At 39.6% G+C, this 15,061-nt stretch overlaps 1 protein-coding gene across 3 annotated transcripts in view; it reads left to right on the top strand.

Annotated features, from left to right (window-relative positions):
* ADGRD1 (adhesion G protein-coupled receptor D1) overlaps positions 1 to 15,061 on the top strand; it is a 160,651-nt gene that overhangs the window by 122,472 nt on the left and 23,118 nt on the right. For all 3 annotated transcript variants that reach the window (XM_037376884.1, XM_037376893.1, XM_037376876.1), the window contains 2 exons: positions 84 to 150; positions 7,861 to 7,952. In XM_037376884.1, the coding sequence (XP_037232781.1) occupies positions 84 to 150; positions 7,861 to 7,952 (159 nt within the window). The remainder of the gene's footprint in view (positions 1 to 83; positions 151 to 7,860; positions 7,953 to 15,061) is intronic.

Raw genomic sequence — 15,061 nt, 5'->3', positions numbered from 1 at the left:
TTTTAGTCTCCTTTTTAATTAAGAACATTACTAATTAAATGACCATGTGTTTTATCTAAAATCATTCTGATTTTTCTCTGCAGCTGCTGGCTTTCACTAGAGAATGGAGCAATCTGGGCTTTTGTGGCACCAGCGTTGTTTGTAATTCTGGTAGGTAAAACCACGGCCGTTGCTGTTCTCTTGTTGCACGTCTGTGTCAGCCACACAGCAGAACTAGCTGAAGGTCTGATGTCAGTCCTTGTGCCAGGCCAGTGAAACAAGAGAGGTGTCTGGTCCAGAATTACGTTGTTCCTCCTCCGATTTTTTTTTTGTGGTACATGGTTGCGTATTAGTTGATGCATATCAATTCTCACACTATTCATTTCACTGTTCCAAGGCAAAAATACAACCTGAAACAGGGGGACAGCCCTCTTCTGAAACCGCCCTGCTGGGGCCATTAATAACCACGTGGAACCAAGTAATCTTGGCAGTTTTAATAATTCCCAGAAAGATTTTCCAACAGAACAAACTCCGTGTCTTGTGTTTCATATACACCAGTCAATGCTGAAAGGCTGATTCCACCCCACTGGTGTTTGAAGCTTTTGCTTTTGCAAATGCCATCAGTGAGGATGATCAGCAGCAGAGTTTGCAAGCTAGCAGGAAAGGGTTAAAACAGTGGCATGAGCTGTCACCCTTTGGGTGAGCTCATGAAAGGTGCCTGTCTTCTTGTCTTCTTATGGTGGTGAGGAACTTGTGCTATCCCTCTGCCTTTGAATTCCATGCCCGCTGATGAGGCAGGGCTGTTAAGGTGAATTTGCCAGGGTTCAGGTGGCTACTGCAAACAGCTCTGCCAGCTATAATGAACATCATCTTTCCAGGGGAGGGTGCAGATTCCTGGCTCCGATGATGATACATGGATGCTCTAGCAGTTTAATTATGCTCACGCATTAAATTACAGTGAGTTGTAGCTTAATCACTATGATTACTTAAGGAGTCAGGGGTGCTTGCAGGGATTAAGTGGGAGATTATTCCTCTTCAGCGCTGTTTCCAATACTTTAATTGATCAGGTTATCTATGATTTTTGCTGCAGGTTATAATGTCAGAGTGACAATATGAACATGGAATAGACTCAGTCATTAGTGAAATCAGGTTGTCTTTAAAGCTTTAAATAGATTTTAAAGGCATGAGCCCAAATCTAGACCACAGTCTGCCTGCTGTGGTGTTTAAGGAGTCAGGTAAAATAAGATCCTCAGTACCTGCATGGAGGAGCATCAAAAGGAGCCAATGATGGTACCTTGTACTTCCCTAAGTGAGCTAGGATTTCTGTGGAAAGCACAAAGAAAGAAACTGCCCCAAATTTCATCACACAGGAAACCCCCCCAGATCCTGCTCACAAGCCAAAAGAAGGAAGGAGAGCTATTCATACAGAACTAGCGTTTACCGTTGTGTATCTCTACAGCTATTTGGCAAGCAGAAGGTGGCTCCTTGGCTGACCTTTTCCATCACAGGCAATTTTACACTGCAGCTGAGTGGACATCCTAACATTTGCCTGGGATACGGTGAAATCAGCACCTCTTTTAAGCAGCCCAGCCCAGCATCTTCTGCTCAAGATACAGCCTCTGAAAAATCAGGCTATACAAACGTACATTAAAAAACCAGTGAAAATAGTTGCTGTATTGATGTGACAGAAATTGTCTCATGTTAGCATTTTAATCAAATTATTAATGGCAACTCTTGGCAGTCCCTGTGCAGTAAGGGCAGAATTTCTTTTACCTAGGTGAAAGCATATACATATAAATAAGAAACGTTGATCACTAGATTAGAGCTGGCTAAACAGGTCCGGACTTTGTTTCAACAAACTTAATACCTTGGACGTTCCCTATGTGTGTTTATATTCAAAGATTCGTAAATATTGATGGCTGGAGAACAATTAAAACAATCTAATATTCAAATGTCTCCTCCTCACATTAGCACTTGCTTTCTGGCCATGGTTCAGCAGCAAAGGTGGAAATGAGATGTGACCAGTAAAATCTAATCTTTCCCAGATGCTGTCCAAAGATGGTATTAATCGAAACATGGCAGATAGCGAAACGCTTACTCACCTGAGTGAGCACAGCTTTCAACAATTTGCGTGCGTAGCTGTTCGCCAGTGAAAGTAAGGGTTTAACTGTCTGGCTCTCGCTTATGATATATAGTATTTGTGCAGCTCAAGTTATGTTCTTGTGTGGATACAAATATTTTGAGAAAGAGAAAGGAGTGAGCTCACAAGGTTGATCCACATAGAGCAATTTGTTAATAGTCTAAACCCAGCTCTGCGCAAAACAGCAGCAAGCTAGCTGACAGATTATTCTCTCTGGGCATTGAATGTGCTAGCTGAAAAATGTGTTCGTGCCTATAGGGAAATAATGAGGCTAAACACTATTTTGTGTGTGCATGTGTGCCTGTGCTCCTTAAATAACAAATTAGCCACTAGTTGCATGAATTAGTGTTTAGCTCTGAAAAGACTTCTCAAAAAGCACTTTTTGCCTACTTCTGTGCACAGTTGCTCTCTGCCAAGAAGAAGGATTATGCTGTGAAGAAATCAGGGGGACTGCTCTTTTCAACTCCCACTCCCTAGAGACTAGGCAGACATAGTCGTCTTTTGTCCTGCCACAGCCTCACAGGCAATATAGACATCATGGAGCCTTAAAACAGAATGATGTGGTGGGAGTGTGACTGGGAAAGACGTACTCATGCATACTTTTCTGAGGTGTAATTCACAGCACCTCCCAGTCCTATATGGATTCCTCTACCCAAAGTGCTCTTTCCTTGGGGTTTGAGTCAAGGGATGTGATAAAGCAAATAGATGCTTCTTCGTGTAGGTCTTTTGGCTTCTACCTGCATCTTAAGGTTTAAAGATTGCTCTCCAACACCCTCCAAAACCACAGCACCCAAGCCTCTATTGCATCCTCTTAAGGAGCCTTTGCAAAAAATTGTTGCAATTAATTTGAATTATTGAAAACCAAACTAAGTGCAGCCAAAGTTGGCCTGGGTCATGCCATCAAAGGAAAAAAAACCAACCCAACCTTGACAAAACACCTGAATTTTTGGAACAAGACATTAAAACTTCTGGCAGAAAGCTTTGTTTGTTATCAACCATCTGCTGCCTTGGTGAGTTTTCATAGATACGGCAGAATTAAGGAAATTCTGCAGAAAGCATCTGTGTACACACACGGGTGTGCTGCAGACAGCAAACAATCCAATGCAGGGGGAGATAGCGAGCTGTCGTGGGAAGTCCTCTATATTGTTTTCCCTGTAAGTAGCTGTTTTCCTGGTGATTCTTTATAAGTCTTTTGGATAAACAGCATTTTTATGGAGCTAAATGATTTTCATTAGCATACTGCTAACAGTTCTCTGCTGTGGGGACATCAGCTTTGTAACCAGTGACTTCAGATGGGAGTCTGTGGAAGTCGGGTCCCAAGCACAGATATCTTCAGTTGGTACTTGCTTATGAATATTCAATATACCAAAAAAATGCTCTCCTTTATACCTGCTGTTCAAACATGATTTAGTAAATTCTGTTGCCTCATGGTATTCATTCATACTTTTGTGTAACAGTGCAGAATTAGGATAATTTCCGTATGTTGAACAGTATATTACTCGGCAGGTAGGCCCAATGATTGAAAAGTGACAGTCCGTGTCCCTTATTAGACATCATTCATCATGGGAAAAGGTGACAGAATTGGACCCATAGCGTTTAAAGGCCCTGAGACAGCAGGATTCCTTGGAGTCACTGAAATCAAGTCCGTAAGTGCTGTGGTGGATTAGAGCACAAATGGACAGAGCTACTGTCCAAAAAAGAGCACAGCTACTAAAGCTTCTCATTTTTTCTTATTAGCACTCAGTTGAGAGCACTTTTACTATTTTGAAATTGAATTCCTTCATTATTTTAAAATTAAATTCCTTCTTACTTAACCAATAGGAAAGCATGCAACATTTTTTTGAACAAGGGGACAGATGGTAAGAAATTTAAAAATCAATGATTAATATTAGGAAACAGAAGTCAAGGATCTGTTATACCTTAGATTTAGTATTTATTTTCTTGTCCAACCTCAAAGTTTTGCTCTGATACTCAGCTCTGACTGGTGTGACACTACATGCATTAATATGAAGTCATGGACTCAGAAGTCTAAAATAACTCAGTTTAGTCTATTCCATCTGTAGTTGCTCTGGGATAGCGACAAGTGAAATTAGGCTATCCAAAATCATTCTCCCAAATTTTTACATTGATCTAATTGAATGAACTAGCTGTGTTTTGAAAGGCATAATACCCAGTAATGATTTCTGATGTGCCCCAGCACTGGGCTGCAACTGCAGCACCTTGCAGCGTTGGTGGGCTACCAGTGATGTTGTGGTAAGGATCAAACGAACGGGCACCATGAGAGAGTATATTAAACCTCAGATTGCAAGAGACAGACAGTTATAACTCCCTGTACCACTGGCCAAAACTGAAGTGGAGCCTAAAATAGTTTGTGGTTTTAGAGGAAAGCTGGTCAATGGATTTAATTAAGGCAATATGTTTTATCCTTTTTTTTTTTTTTTTTTTTTTTTTTTTAAGTTCCTCTGTGCTGCCAAGCCTTTTCTTGGCTAGGATGCAACACACCACATCAGAGGGTTTTAAACATGGGATTCCTCCACTGTACTGAAGAAAAAAAATCTCATGAGACTTGGAGGAAATCTAGGTGAAATCCCTGAAAAAAAAAACCAAAAAAAAAGAGGGAAAGAATTTGTCTCACTGTAGCTGGTTTGAGAAAATTTTGATGAGATTTTCAAAGAGGTCCTTTTTACTCGTTTAACTGTCTTCCTGATCTGACAATTTTTAGTCAGATGAAGCTGTCACTAGAGTGAGCCAGAGCTCCCTGACATCATTGGGATCTTTCCAGGGGCTCTGGTGGGCTTTGGATCAAGCCTACAGTAATGGGAACTGGCAGGTCCTGCTGATTTCACAGAAACTTGCAAGTGCCTGGGGTTGGACAAGCTGCCTTGAAAGGAGTCCTGTGAGTTAAGAAACAAGCTCTAATGTTATTAGCTATTTTATTTTTTTAAATCAGATTGTGGCCAGTACCTGCAAGCAAAAATATTCTGTCACTGTGCAACTTTAAGGCAAAATAACTGCAACTGTCAGGTAATGTGGCCTTTCAGAAAAGTAAGAAATAGGAACTATGTACAGTGAGTGCCCTTATCTAAATGTTCATTTTCCTAGTTTGAACATTCTGATATAGGTAAAAGCATAATGAGTGTTTGATCAACTAAGCATTCCCTTATTGAAATCACTGGCCACGTACTTACATCAGATGCCAAAAAAATCATTGGAGGAACAATTCAGTGGCTGTATTTTGGTTTCCCATTATAGGGGCAGGGGAAATACCTCTATGCTTTACTTACTGAAACATTAACAAAGGAAGACATTTGTAGCTAATCTGTTTATTTAGGCTGGATAAGATTAATTTCTCAAAATTACGCAAAAATTTTCAAGTGGTTCAGGAAATTTAAATATAGAACTTCAGGACTTGAGTGTGATGATTCATTGCTAATTTTACAAGTACCTTGTTTTTTATCAGCAGTGAGATCACAACGTTTCCTTCTCATCTTTCAACCATACTAATAATGCACCCTGGAAAGGGTACAGTCGCACTGACTGCACAAGAGGAGAAGCTCAAGGCCTTTTTAGATTTCCTCTTTAGACCATCCAAAATACCTAGGAAATTAATTTCCATTTTATTTTATATAAAGAAGTTAAAATTCAGCTGCAAACAGAGAACAGTTTGTGCTTTGGAAAACCATCCGATTTGTCTCCTTGGAGAATATCTTGCTTGTGCTGTTTTCATGGCCAGATCTTAGGGTTCATGTCCAGTTTGAAAGAGAGGCAGCAAGATTCTGAGCAATTCTTTGTTGGCGCTTATAATTCATAACTTCTGTTGACTTCTGTAAGATGTAGGAAATTCAAAATTTGAAGAAGGAGGTTTCCCCTTTTTTTACTTCATTGGATTTTTGGGGGGTTACTGTTATAATATAGATTATTTAGGCACAATCTGTGTATTTTTAAAAATGCTATGCAGAAAGAAAAATCTAGGAGTGTCCAAAAAGCATTAGGAATGGAAGAAAGCATTACAGTTAAGGGCTCGCGAGGCTGGCAGGAGCGTGCTGTTGCCTGCAGGCATCAGGAAAAGGGATCATGGAGCAACTGTGCCAGAATGAACTTGGAACCATCACTGAGACATCTACAAGGAAGTGTCAAAAGGGATGACTGATACTTTGGATAAAAAACTAAAAAAGGCTGCTGAAAGATAATGTGTCAGGAAAGAAGTTAAGGGTATAGAAAGGCATTTTCTTTGTGATTCCCATGAAAAGCAGGAGTAATGATGATGATCATTTGGTGGACATGCAGCAGAAAACTGGAGAGTTTGAAGGAGAAGAAGAGAGAAAAAGAGGAAATGGAACGTTCATGTTCATCATCTGGTGCTTCAGTCAGCGTGCATATTTAGCATATAAATGGGTTTCTCAAAAATGTTCACTACCACCTCAAAGAATTTATAAAAGAAATTTACAAAATAAGATTTGCTGGGAATAGGGAAAGTGAACCCAAGACCACTGAATTTCACCTCTTGTTCATCTCCATAAAGCTGACTGAACAAGTACACTTGTAATTGAAAAGCTGTCAGTTCCACAGGGTATTCTTTGGACAGGCTAAAAAGCCGCAGCAGAAATCAACTGTCACAACTATGCTGCTCCTTTATACCAGCTGATGATCTGCCCTTAGAAATCTGGTATTAAGGGAGTGGTCAGAAGATTTGAAAAATACCAAAGGAAATCATGAGCATCAAACACAAACATTTGTTAGTTGACTCATTCTCAGAATTAAAATATGTCGGAATAGACTATTATTATTGAGTTTTAACTGAGCAACAGCACTACTTTGAAGTGTCTTTCTTTTTGTTCTGTAGTTTAGGATAGTTTTGTTCTACCCATGCTCTTACCTTGATGCTAAGTATCAGCTTTGTAGCTGGTGTGTAACTTCGGAGAGGAAGCTGGGAATATGTCTTTCACCTTCACATTCTCTCCTTTGTTTTTATTTTTTCCTTAAACCCAAGATCTTTGCACAGCAAGACAGTCTTTGCCACATTTCCTTTAAGTGATAAAGATTTCCTTTTATTCTTCACCTGTGACTCCAGAGCAAACTCTCCTTTGTTAGACATTTTCAGTGTTAGTCTTTTCAAGATTTCCTACTTTGCTGGTGGGGGTTCTTTTCCTTTTATTGATGTTTCTGCTGACATCAAAAAGAGCAGGACTTCTGAAAAGCAGAGTTCAGGCTTAACGTATTTTCTTCATTGATCCTTAAAAATAATCTTGTGCTTATACTTCAAGCTGACTTTTGTAAGAAACAGGAATTACATAGTGAAGTCTACGCAGGAAAGGTGCCTTCTGAAGTCTGTGCACATGCAAGCACAAAACCAAAGAGCATGCAGACACATGCCCCTGTTTACTGAAGCTCTTGTCTAATTTGTCGGCTGGTCGTGTGTTATAAGGGTATTTATTGTGCAGTAGAGACACTGAGCGCTTCTTCAGCTGTGAAGCAATGTATCAGTCCAGCCTTATCCTGAACAGGCAGGGACTGTTCCTGAAGGAAAGTAAGCACAAGCAAGAACTACACACTGTGGGAGAGACATCCACTGACAAAGGTCAAACTATACCAGTCCAAAACTGGAAACCTCTTTTGCCAAATACATGCAATGTTCATATTTTCTGTTGTCTTTGTAGAATACACTTGTAGGGCAGTTTGGCCCTCTGACACAGTCAGCACTTGACTTTCCTGACCAAGTCTTGTTCCTTCTTTTTCTTCAGGTCAATATTGGTATTCTCATTGCTGTCACAAGAGTTATCTCAAGAATCAGTGCAGATAACTACAAGGTCCACAGAGATGCCAATGCCTTGAAGTAAGTTTTTCTCATTCAAATTACATTATAACAAGTTAATAATCTCACGCTAGCAATGTTATATCATGCAGATGCATATCGTGGACTCCTCCCAGAACACTGATATCATTCCTCTTTAGTAAAAAGCAAATAAAGGTGGTGTATCAATCTTTTGAATGCACCCAGGTAACCTGGATTTTATGAAAGCCATATGTGCAGGATGAAGCCTATGGTTCAGCATGAGCTAAGGTGTTTTCTGGATTACTGTAGTCTCCAGCATTTGCCGATTCATGATTTTCCCTTTTATTAATGGTGTGTTTCCTCTTCCTGCAATATTCGAAGAGAAATCTCACAGAGCATCATTCATCTGTACTGGGGTATTGAAACTTCAAAGGATACACCTTGTTTCTAGCTCCAGTTCACATATATTTAGGCATATGTTTATCTTTAAGACTCTCTTGATACTGCAAAGCACACAAACCTATGCTGGATTTAAACATGTACTTAAATTCAAGCAGGTTTTTATATCAAGGTGCCTGGAGCCTCTTGGGATGGTGACCTTTTCTTAGAGTGTATCATCTTTAAAATGTAGTGCTAGCATGGCTAGAGGGGAAATGTAAGGTAGAAACATTGCTGCATCTGAATGGACAAGGACAAATTCTGATTTCTAAAAGCTGTAGTACATATGGGTAGCTAAGAAGATAATTTAATGAGTTTAAAGTAAGGTGCTGAATATTCCATTTTGCATTTTGTATCTCCTAAAGATGCTGTAGTCCAAGTATAAAAAGGACACTGTATATAACTCAAGGAATATGCAACCTAGGTCAAAGAAAAATGTGTTGATGATTTGTGTTTAATGTCTCTGAGTCACAGGCTGTCGTATGGTAAGGATTTGGTGCCACTGCTCTGAAATGGTATCATAAAGGATAATTTTTATGCTTGGCTTACTTATGTAATTTTAAAAATGCCATTAATTTTTAAATACAGGTGACAGTCACAAAACTGAAGTTAGTTTAGTTATTGTATACTTACCCAAAAGGAAAAGAAAAACAGTAAATAAGTTACACAAAAATCTATAAGAATTACATTGTAGTGAAATGAAAAGACTGGGAATTAAAATGACTGTTTCAGGTTTGGCTGAGCCCCTGCAACCTTCAGAAATACAAAGGAAATACAGAACCTTAGGAAGCAAGTAACTGTATATTGTCAATGCCAATCTGTATACACTGTCAGAACTAGGAGGACAAAGGAACAACCTCCATCAGTAGAAGAGGAGCCACAGAGAATGCTCTATGCACTTAGGTAGTTCCTTACTTGCATTATAAAGAATTGATTCAATACATACTGCACCCTGCACACTTATTTTTTGAAAGAAAATTATGTGTGTTTGCGTAAGTAAAACAGTTTATGACTGGTTTGTCTAGGAATAAGATGAAATCCATTTAATCAGGAGTGTATGTTCTTAGTTCAAATATTATCAGCTGTAGATTTGGAATGGTGGAGATCTGTACTGAAAATGTGACTTCTCCAGACACTCTGGCTAAGAGATGCTCATTGTGCCAAGTAGTTTTAAAAATAAAGTTTTAGGATTTGACCTAATAAAAATGATGGTGCTGGAGAAAAATTATAATCAATGGGAAGATATATCTGGAAGCATTCAATTGTTAAATTATTGGTTATGCAGAAATATGCTCTGATAGAACAGCTTTCCTCATAGAACTAAATTAATTCAATAAAATAAAATTGAAGGTAAACAGAACATACAGAATACCTCTTTTTCTGTAGATATTAGTACAGAAATGGGTCCTCAGAAGAAACTTGAAATGAGAAGGGCCTAACTAGCTGTCCAAATCAGATCTTGGGAGGGTATTTAGGCCCTGGTTGAACAGTGAGCACGATGAATTAGAGTTTCACATACAGAGGACGTCATGGAGAAAGTAACTGGTCTGTTGGAAAAAAGAGGAAATATAAGGCCTTTGTACCACTGGATTTCATTTTCTTGTCATCAGTATTCCTTATGCAAGTGAGAAGGTTTTATGTCTAGTATGAAATCATTCTGTCCATGGTACTGTTTTCCAAATAAGAAGAAAACAAAAGAAAAGAGAGTTCTGACAGCTGCATGGAAAATGTTTTTCATAGTGGAAAAAAACCATGCCCCCAACCGCTGAAGGATCCTAGATGTTGATTAGAGGTTGTTAACATGTAAGAGTGGATACGCACAGCGAAAGGAATCCGTGACGGAGAGCACGGAGAAATCAGAAAAACGCAATAACCTCTGTAGTTTGTCAAGTCACTGTCAGCAAGGACTACAAGGTAGGTTTTTAATCAACAAGTTCAGTTGGCTTAGGGAGGAATCACTGAAGACTGCAAAATGCTTTGTGCAATACAAGCAGTCGATAAAGAGCCTGTCGGGCATCCATCTGAATAGTGCAGTTCATTTGATATTAGCAATGGGGAAGCTGTAATATGTTAGAAGGAATTTATCACGCGCTTCTTAGAAACACAGCTGAATTAAAATGGCACAATGTGATTTTGGTGAGACAAGAAAGGACTTTGTCACCATGCTGCACTTGTTTGCTGCCATTAAGTGGTACATAAGGCAGAAGTAGTTTTTTTAGGGCTGTGTTCATGGTTTCAGAAAGCCAAAGACAGAAAATGGGAAGTGCTGTGCAAGGAGCTGTGGAGGGAAAGCCTGCTCAATCCAATAAACTTGAGAGGGAAAAAAGAGGGATTTCAGTGCTGTCTTTTCAAGCTGGAATGAAATCTAAGTGGAAAGCACAATGAGAAGCAGTAAGTTGCTGTCTACAACAATTTGGATCATAGCACTTAAGCAGCAGGGTTTCGAAGTTTATGAGCGATAATGAACCAAGAGGCATGGCAAAACTGTCTGAAGAATGACAGAAGTGCCTGTGGCAGAAGCACGAGGGAGATGCCAGTGCCAGCCTGCCTCCCCTTGGTCACTCAGGCCAGTATTTATGTCTGCCTTTAAGCACCTGACAAAGAGCCTCGCACTTGCAGACGTTGTTGAGTTCCAGTATGAACAGCTGTTGCAGGCTGAAAATCCCAGCCTACAGGTTCTACAGAACAGGCTCGTCAGCAGGCTCGCCTCTTGCCAAAAGAAAAGCTTAATCATGCTGGCAGGGACTGGTTTCCATTTCTGCTGGAGCCTGGAGGGGAGGGCACCTGCCCTGGATTCGTCTCCCCTAGCTCTACAGCTTGGTAAAGCTGAAAACACCTCCACCTGGACTCCCCATCCACGGAGAAACAGCTCCTTCTGCCATGCAGTTGATCTCGCCTGTTAAAGTGTTCATCTCACCTGCCTTAGAAGTTCTGTGTTTTCCCCAGGAGCTGAGGGAAGCCTAGACTGCCCAGTTTGTACTCGGATACCGTCTGTGCGCATCTTGAGCCAGGTGTGACAACACACCTCTGAGGCCATCAACCCGTAACTGAGCAGAGATTACCTTAGGAAATTGTCCGAACAAAGATGCAGTGATGAGCCATGATGGTATCAGTTAAAAAGGATATTTACTGTTTGAGAAGTGCTGGTACTGGAGCATATTTAGTCTCCCTAAAGATTAAGTTACTTGGCAACACAACTGGATATTACCAACAAGGCTTGTTTCTCTTGGCAACAGACAGCAATAAACTGATGTAATTATCTAGAGTAATTTTTCCTGATTTTCCATATGGCAACAGGTCCTCTCAAATGTGACTATAGAATATGCATCAGGGTGAGCCAGTGCTCCACTCTGAAGGCAGCATCCGTCGAACTTCATGTTTAAAAGCCAAAACAGAAAAGGAAGTAGTGAACCAAACCTCCCTTTTTAATCATACAATTAATTTATTATTCATCTTCCTCATTCACATTTTGCCCAGAATAAAGTGCAGTACATTATTGGCTGATTGACCTCTTCAGGTTCAGTTGTTGCTTGTCACAGTGGAGATATCAGACAGCACTTGCTGAACATTTTATTCTAGTTTCAGAGACACTGATCTGGACATGTCTGTCTGTTTGTTAAAATGAAATAACAGTAGCACCCCCAAAATAAAATATAGGATGAACTGAAGAAGCAGCATAAAAGAACAAGTTAATATGATAAAATGCAAAATACCCAGCAATTTAAAGCAAAATTAATATAATCAGTATATGATCAGAGATGCTTAATTAATCCATAATAGACTCCTGTGACAGTGTGAACAGTAAGTGGTTGCAGGAATTTTTGTATGTGTGTGAAAAGAAGTCACTTTTTTTGCATCTGAAACTTAAATTGTGCAAGAGGAGTGAAGAAATGTTACCAGCTTCTATTTATTACTTGAATTTACTTAAGAACATGCTTTTTGTATAGTTTCTTGAAGCATATTGAACAGGTACAGAGTATGAGCTGTTTCACATAGTTGTGACTGATTATATTTGAACCTTTTATTAGATGGTTAGCTGCTTAATTTTGTGTCATAATTCCGATGCTGCTTTCTGAGAATGTTTTGCATCCAGGGAACAGATTTTCCACAAAAAACTAATTTGAATGTTTCTGTTTATAAAGAATGGTGAGTCAAATACCTTATAACATTTAAATGCACATATACAGCATTTTTTTGCATTATCCATTCTTTTTTTGGGGAAATAATTAAACATACATTCAAGTTTAAGCGTATGAGTAGTCTCTCTAAGCTTAATGCAATTAAAGCCTATCAGTTTAATGGAACTGCTCACGTGCTTGAAAAGGCACATGATTAAATTTCTAAGTTACGGACCATTTGAACTCTTTTTCTAACTTACATCTGCATGTAAAGTTTTCATTCTACTTGGTGCATTCACTAACTCTTATTAGAACCTAAATAGTTTTTTTCTTGCTGCTCTCCCCCTTCGAAGTCTTACTGCTGTGTTTACTTGGGAAGTTAGTTCTCTGTTTACAGTGAGAAAAGATCTCTAATGTGACAGTGCTTTAGAAATGTGCACTTTTCATTACCCATGGGGAGAACTCTTCCTCGATTAAGCCTGTTACAGGTAGTCATTTGATTACATGAGCTACCTGGCACTTGGATTACAAAAGTTTAAAGTAGAATACAGTTTTCAAAGATCTTAGTTTTGCACGAAGACTAATATTAATCGTAATACAGGAAGAAATGCAAAGCATGTCTCTGTTGCAGGAATAGTAGTTTTAGCCTAGAAACGAAGATATCATGCTTAGCCATACCACAGTGCTTTCCCAGCTAGTTCACTGCATTGCATTATATTGTCCAGAAGAGACATTAATTTCTCTTGAATACATTGCCAATTCCAACTCTTATTGAATACTTTCTCACTGCTTCCTCTGAAATGGTCCAATGAGTTGGAAAATTCTCTATCATTTTTATAGATTGTACGCTTCAGAAGCTGGTGAACCAGAAATGACAGCCATCATAATCATCCACGGAGAAAGTAATTACAACAAAATCAGAAATATTTCTTAGCTTTTTAGCCCATTCTTTCTTCCATTTTACTCATTTCTTTCATCCCTCAAAGCTTGATCTTCACTCAGTAAAATAATAAAACAGCCTCTTAGTTTTCTATTGAGTGAAGGGAAAACATATTTTCTGTTTAGTTAAATTAGTGACAGAATTGGAACAAATGGCAGTAGTGGCAGTGCATGAAAGCAAAACAGGGCTTCAAGGAAAGCTCAGCAGGGCAAGCAAGTCACGTAAGCTGTTGTGTTAGTCTGTTCCACATTTTCTAATATAGCATAAACCACTTTGCATGAAACTGAAAACAGAGTATGTAGGTTTAATGCAAAACCATTCCTTTGGTGGTTAAAAAAAAAAAAAAAGCAAGCTGTACAGAAAGATTTTCCCTTTGACAGATATAAATACAAGAGGGTTGTCCTCCAGCAGCTCATGCTGCTGCAGACATCTGTATGGTTTAACCGTGTAATTGACCATTCCAAAGCACTTTGCAAAGCCATCCATTATAGCCCTGCAGCACACGGAATGCACCATGGCAAATTGCTCATCCATTTAATCAATGATCCATTCCATGCCATGACTCTGCATCAGTATTTTACTGTTTACAAACACACTGCCTGCCTTTCAGCCCAGTCATCTTTTGTCTCGGGTACTGATCTTATGAGTTAGTGCTGATAGCTTTGGTACGTTTAACATCAGGCATTATTCTGCAAGAGAGCGTATTGCGTTTTGCTCTTGTGATTCCAGTCCCGTTTCATCTGGTGTCCAAAGACTTCTCTTTCTAAGGATTATTTGCAGCTGTTCATTTTCACAGAATGTACTTGTCAATCACGGCACTTGCTTGAAGCTCTCGTGAGAGCTCTCCTGCCAGAGGAGATGCCATAATCTCCCTCCACAACTAAATTCTGCCCTTTTGCCATACCATTAGGGAATTCCGTTTTCTCCCCCCTCCAGGAGGGGTGAAGAGCAAGTTACAATCTGCAAACTTTTCCAAAATTCTACAGGGCTTCACAATCCGTAGCACCAGAAAACCATTTCTGTGCCTTTTGGGTGGCAGATGCTGCAGTGCAACCCCCCCCAGAAACGGAGCCCCTGCTTTGTGTGCTCTGTTGAACAAGCCTTTCCCATTTGCTGAAGGAAAGCCATCGGTTAGAAGGAGCAGTAAGGCAGGCCAGATCTCCTTTCAGCAATTCCTTTTCCTGACAATTTCTAATGGCGTGTAAGGAATCATGTTCGTTGAACATGGCTTCAAACAGCATGAGTGATGTACCTCATGGAAAATCTTGGAAGGAGGAGCCTTGACTGGCAATAAAGGAAATAATTAAAATCAAAGTATTAAACAATGACAATTAGTGAGCTGAAGCGCTACTGCCAATGATAATGTCTTCAGCCTAATTAAATTTTTGGCTCATTGAATATGACAAATACAAATGCAGTTTGGGTATCTCCTTATTAGACTTAGCGTTGCAGACTAAAAATACATGGGTTTGAATGTTGCCAGTGAGAGTATTAATGAGGAAGTGCTAATCTGTTAGAAACCATAATGACAGTAATGGTAGTGCTCTCTTTACCACAGACGCTAAGAGTCACAGCGCTGCAGAAAGGCTCAGGCCATGCTGTGGTTGTTCAGGTGCATTTCAGGCCCATTTTGGGAGGAGTAGTAGAAGCTTAAAAATACGTAAAACACAGCT

This window comes from Falco rusticolus, chromosome 1 (assembly GCF_015220075.1).
Source record: "Falco rusticolus isolate bFalRus1 chromosome 1, bFalRus1.pri, whole genome shotgun sequence".
NCBI lineage: Eukaryota > Metazoa > Chordata > Aves > Falconiformes > Falconidae > Falco > Falco rusticolus.
Note: the sequence above shows the minus strand (reverse complement) of the source record. Positions and strands in the feature narration are given on the sequence as shown.